Source organism: Poeciliopsis prolifica, unplaced genomic scaffold (genome assembly GCF_027474105.1).
Source record: "Poeciliopsis prolifica strain line A6 unplaced genomic scaffold, Auburn_PproV2 SCAFFOLD160, whole genome shotgun sequence".
NCBI lineage: Eukaryota > Metazoa > Chordata > Actinopteri > Cyprinodontiformes > Poeciliidae > Poeciliopsis > Poeciliopsis prolifica.
The window spans coordinates 125,001-130,776 of NW_026562535.1; the positions used below are offsets into that span (position 1 = coordinate 125,001).

The 5,776-nt window shown below is 46.3% G+C and overlaps 1 protein-coding gene across 3 annotated transcripts in view; it reads right to left on the reverse strand.

Annotated features, from left to right (window-relative positions):
* Positions 1 to 5,187, reverse strand: part of wu:fi75a02 (protein PRR14L) — a 12,152-nt gene extending 6,965 nt beyond the window's left edge. The window contains exons 1-4 of one of the 3 annotated variants that reach the window (XM_055025809.1): positions 5,055 to 5,187; positions 4,009 to 4,122; positions 3,762 to 3,941; positions 1 to 324 (exon numbers count right to left, since the gene is read on the reverse strand). The exon at positions 1 to 324 is cut by the window's left edge and continues 85 nt beyond it. In XM_055025809.1, the coding sequence (XP_054881784.1) occupies positions 1 to 324; positions 3,762 to 3,941; positions 4,009 to 4,122; positions 5,055 to 5,073 (637 nt within the window). In that variant the 5' untranslated portion in view covers positions 5,074 to 5,187. Of the gene's footprint in view, positions 325 to 3,761; positions 3,942 to 4,008; positions 4,123 to 4,776; positions 4,936 to 5,054 lie in introns of those variants that run through there. The other 2 variants (XM_055025810.1, XM_055025811.1) reach the window with 2 other exon arrangements.
* Positions 5,188 to 5,776: the final 589 nt, after the last annotated feature.

Consider the following 5,776-nt stretch of genomic DNA (forward strand, 5'->3'; position numbering starts at 1 on the left):
GGAGGACGAGAGGCTCTGCCTCTTCTTCCTCAGGTCCTCCTCTTCCTCTGACGGAGACCGCCATCTGACCCACAAACCTCTCCTCTTCCTCCTCCTCCTCTTCATTCCCTGGAGGAAGAAAGCCTTCATGGCTTCTCCTCCTCTTCCTCACCTCCTCTCCTTCTGTGCTCCTCCTACTCTGCTCTGATTGGCTGAAGCTGCAGGAAGGCATTGGGTTGATACAGTCTGATGATGTGGAGGGTGACCACGAAGAGGAAGTGATGACATGAGGCAACGATGCAGATGAGGAAGAGAAGGAGCTGCAGGTGATACCAGGAGGACCTGCTGAGGAAGAAAGCAGGTGAGTTTAGGTGGCTAAGGCAGATGATAAAGGGGGAGGAGCCTCTGGACACTTGGCTCCTCCCCTCCTCTGCAGAGTCTCCCCCAGTGTATTCCAGGCCTGGCGGGCCGCCAGGCTCTACATGCTCCCCTGTCAGGCTAGGCATAGTTATGTGTGTGTTTTAATAAGCCAGACTGCAAGCGTCTCTTCTGTGGTGAGCGTTTCCTGGCAGGGCAGAATTATTTATGAAAGAAAGATGGTTTATGGTTTTTATAGTGGATTCATTGAACAGGGAGCGCACCAATCAGACCACTGGAGCCTCTGAGCGTTGGCTGCTTCGCTCGCCGTCGTGGCTTGATCACTGGAGTTAACCTCTACGCTCATATAGGCTCACTTATCAACCCTCTGTGAGGATTCCTGTTTCTGTGAAGAATTGATCAAAGTAGGAGTCAAACTTAAATCCACCTTGTTTGCTCTGCTGACACACACATATATACACACACACATATACACAGACACACACATATACACACACCCACACATATACACACACCCACACAGTGTGTGGGTGTGTGTATATGCAGCGTGTTCATTTACATCTCAACAGTTTCTGCTCTGATAAAGCTCACCGTTAGCCGGTGCGTTGTGGTTCGGCCCATGGAGGAGCTTTCGCCCTCGCCTCGTGACGAGTGCAGCACGCTGGTTTGTTTTTTATGTGTTGCGGCAATACAATGCATATGAAATGCTTTGTCTACTTAACGTCAGGTAGAGCTGCTGCGCAGCAGCGCAGGGATCAAAACAACTCGTCCCATAAAGCTTAGGCAATCCAGACAGTTTCTGTGCAGCTTCTTAAAAACTCCAGACAAAATGGATGAGCTACTAAAGCCCCAGAAATGAAATCTGCCCTTGGTCCCTCTACATCCAGCACATGTGCAGTACAGCAGATTTAGCATCATGCAGGGCCGGTCCAATGCTGAATGAGGCCTTGAGCAGATTTGGATTTTAGGGCCCCATCAGCACCACTAACAGCATTTCAACATACATTTAATGAAATCTAGAGACAGGGCCTAGTTTAATTGGCTGAGTTTACTAAGATGTATTTATGAACAGCTAAAACTCAGATTAAATTGACAGCACCAGATTGTTTTTATGGTAACAAAACAATAACTATGAAAATTGTACCGCCTCAGCGCCCCGCCCACCAGGCTGAGCAGGTTTACCTGCAGCCATTCTGCTCAGGTGAGTTGTGCTCCAGGCCTGCTGCAGCTGTACCAGCAGGGCCAAATGCACTTAAAGTTAAAGGAATATATACAAAATTCACTTTTTTCAATCTTACTTTTTGTGAACTTTGAGTGTCTAGAGTACAAAAAAAACCTGGTGCTGCGAACATTTCTTAATATTCTGGGTTATATTTGTCAGTCTGGTCATGTTTCTCTGTTGCCTGCAACCTTTTCTGGTCTATGACGTCATCACTCGCTGAACAAGGTCGTGACCTCCAGATAATCAGAATCGCCATTTGTTCCCTGGCGGTGATTTTGTAGTCCAAGTTCAGTTTGTGAGGGATGCAGGTCAGCGAGTCGAACCGTTCAGTAATGCGCGGATTAACGCTCAGAGGCCACAGAGCCTCTTCTGGTTCTGTCGCTTTTCTCAGGAACCTCCTCCAGGATATCAGGAGGGATTTTCTGAAAGACTTGGTCTGATTGAGGGTCACTTCCTTCTCTATGGAAACGAGGCACAGCGAAGCGCTAAGCTGCTAATGGCGCTACAGTGACAGCAAAGCTAGTTTTAGACATGACATCCTGGCCTCCTGTTAGCGCTGTGTGCTAGCTGCTAGCTGCCTCCTGGAGCATACAGCTGTTCTGCATGCTTTGGACAGAATGATCAGTTTTTGCTGTTTTTGTCTCGGGGAACAAAAATGACCCAAATGCATTGGGTGACGTCCTTCACGTTCCGTTAGCTAACTCCTTCATTATGTCGAGGCTTCGTTTAATGGATTCATATTGTGGTGACATTAATATTTGAATAGTTATCTGACATGCATGGACTGTAGTTAAAATATGCAACAGGTATTTGGTGTGGATGCAGAAGGAGTAAATCCAGTAATACCATCACTGTCATGCGTTTCTGTGACTGCGCGGTTCTGCAGGTTTTCGTTCTGCTGCTCTGGGTCAGACTCTGGCTCCAATATGGACGGATGGATGGACGAGTCTTCCCTTGTTCACATCTTTAATAAACGTGGGAATAAAAAGTTTCTCTGCCAGTCATAGCTCTGCTATCAAACTACAAACGTGGCCAAACGGGGTGCAGGACCGCTGTGCGACCTGAAGGGGGCGGAAATGTCTCATTCACAAGTAAAGGGATCCACGATTAGCAGTGACAACAGACCTTATTTGAGACATATTTAGTGTCCAGCTCTGCTTGTCTCAGCGGCAGCACACCATTTATTGTTAGCTTGTTAAAGTAACAATCACCTCAGAACCTTCGTTGGTTCTGTTGGAATAAATGACCCAACGGGTTGTGGAGAAACGTCCAGGTCCAGATTTGGTCCTTCGTTATGTTCCACTCCGGCTCTCGCACTGCGCTCTCCTTTCTCTCATGTGGGAAATTATCCAGATTCATTTCAATTTTTTTTACCTTTTATTTTACTTTTTAAATTACAGCAAACAGTGTGGCATTATCTAAAATTGCACCAACTCAGGTAAAGTAATCCTGACTCCAGAACAGAATGGACCTGATGACGTCATCAACCCATCAGTGAAAAAATGGGTGAAAAATATAACAAAACATGTACATTTTTGAAGGGATTATAACAAAGACTAATATTTTAGTTTATAAAAAAATACAACATAATAAGCCAACATGTTCGACTAATACTGGATCCCTTTAAAAAACAAAAGGTTTCTGCAAAACACCTGAGTTCAGGAAAACGAGGAATTCGGACCAAAGCAGTTTAGTTCTACTTTCTACAGACCAGAGGTGAATGAGTCACATGTGAAAAGGAAGGATTTAAAGGCATGATGGATCCATTTTAAATCATATTCTGTGCAACAATTGTGATAATGATCAGTGACAATACTCATTATCGACACATGACCTTTCTCAGGTCTCTGATTTGTTATGACTGCAGGACACAGCCGCCAATCAGAACCAATTAGAACCTACCAGAGCAAACAAGAGCCAATCAGGGCCCTACAAACGCCTGGAACATCTCCAGGTGTATTGAGGCCTTAGGCCAGCAGTCATAGAACTGTGTGATTTGAATCAGTAAATAACTGCATTAAATCATTTTCAAATTTATCAACGCATCTATAAGGGTGAATAAACTAATAACACAGGCAGTTTTAGGGTTTAAATCCTTAATCTGCATTTATCGTAACGGTAGAAGAACTTTATCACGATAAACTGCCCCATTAACCTCTTCAGTCGCAGGAAATGGACCCACCTCCTCTTCCTCCGTCCTTCCTCCTCTTCCTCCTCTTCCTCTCCAGAGAGTCCATACGGCGGCCGAGCGACGATAAAGCTCCTCGAAGGAGGCGCCGCACCTCCATGCGGTGAGCCGCCAGGAGGCGGGGCAAGAGGGAGGCGCAGGAGCAGCAGGGAGTTGCTGGTGGGGCGGGGCCTCCTGCAGGTGAAGAGCTGGAGTTAGCAGCTTTACCCACAGACACAAACCAACAAAGAGACAAAACCACCTGCAGGAGCCTCATCTGCATCGACCAATGGGAGATCAGTGGGCAGGGCTTCTCCTGTCGGGCCACGCCCCCCGCCATGGGTCTCTGTCAGCGGGCGAGAGAGCATAGCAAAGCCTGGAGAGAGAGAGAGAAAGAGAGGATAACTCAGAGAAAACCTGCAGCATCTTTGATTTGTGATCATTTTCCAATCAGAGGAAACTGGTTCAAAACCTGACGAACTGGGCCGGTTCTGGACATGGAGGAAAGAAATTACAAAAATGATCAGATATCAGACGGAGCCAATCAGAGGCCAGGAGAAACACTGCAGCCTGATTGGTCTAAAGACAGAGAAAACAGCAGAACGGTCCAGAACCAGAACCCTACTGGACCAGAACCTCCTCCGCCTATTCTTGTGAGGCTGGACCGGTTCCATGGAAACCAGGCTGGTTGAACTGCAGGCCCAATGGGGGAGCGGATCATCAGCAAGGTCACGGAACCTGAAGGGTGGGTTCTGGTCATGTGATCAGATTTAAGATGGACAGCAACGTGACCCGACACCTGGCTTGAGGTAAAGGGAGGAGAGTCCAGGTGTGTCCGGTCCTGCAGACAGAACCAGCAGGTTCTGGATCTGGTCGGGACTGTTGGCGCTGATGCAGGTAGCACATGCTAGCTCCAGTTAGCATGCTGGGCTAGCTCCAGTTAGCATGCTGGGCTAGCTCCAGTTAGCATGCTGGGCAGCGTGTGGAGCTCTGAAAACGGGGCGAACCGGGACATTTAGCGGAAGGTTACCTTCCCGGGGTCCGCGGGTCTCCCGGGGTTCGCTAGCTGCTCCTCGGGCTCATTTCGGCGGCTTTCCGGCCCGCTGGAGCCGGATTATCCGCACCGATCTGGGCTGCAGTTTTTGGGACCGGCGCAACGCTAGCGGAAGTGTTTCTAACATATTTCCGTCGGGGATTTCAAAATAATATCATTCAACAACTCAAGAGCGAACATAAGAGCCAGACTGTCAAAATAAAAGCCATAGAACGTTTGAACCGGGCTGAGATTTGAACCGGAACGAAATTCACCTCCACTTCCTGTCTTCATGTCACCGAACCTCACTGAACCTTGTTGAACCAGGCAGAAGCTCAGAGCTCGACTGGCTTTTAAACACGATCTGGTGTTTTTATTAGAAACAGACTCCACCAGAGGCCGTTGCCATGGCAATTCAGTCACGTGGTTGGAGCTTCCGGGTTTTTATTTGCACGTGGGGCAGAGAAAGATAATTATTATTATCATTATTTTGATTCAGCCCAAAGTCTTTATGTTCTTATTTACCTTCAACTGAAACAAATTAGGATCAAACTGATACAGACGAACATTTAAATGAGTTATTATGAAAAACCAAAAAGACCAAAAAGTTCTGCTATGGTTGCAGTCATAGAAGATATGGTCCATCGTTTCGATATCTTGTTCACAGAAGGAGCATTTCTCGTCATCGATATTAAATCGAATCTTTAACAAGTCTTTTGAAGGGTGAATTGCGTTTAAAATTTTAAAATGTGTTTCCTTAGCTTTTGGTTGAACAGGGAGTTTGAGATAGAGGGTTCTCAGTTTTTCGACTGATTTATTATCGAATTTGCATAAAATGTTATTCCTATTTATTCTCCCACGGAATAAAGTTTCGATTAGACAGTTTCTAATTACATGGTTATTGAGTTTTTTGTCAGTGAGTAAAATTCCATTAATAAATAAATTGGGTAGTTGTCGGGGCGTCGGATTATTAGTTATCAAATTCTTTACCTGACTC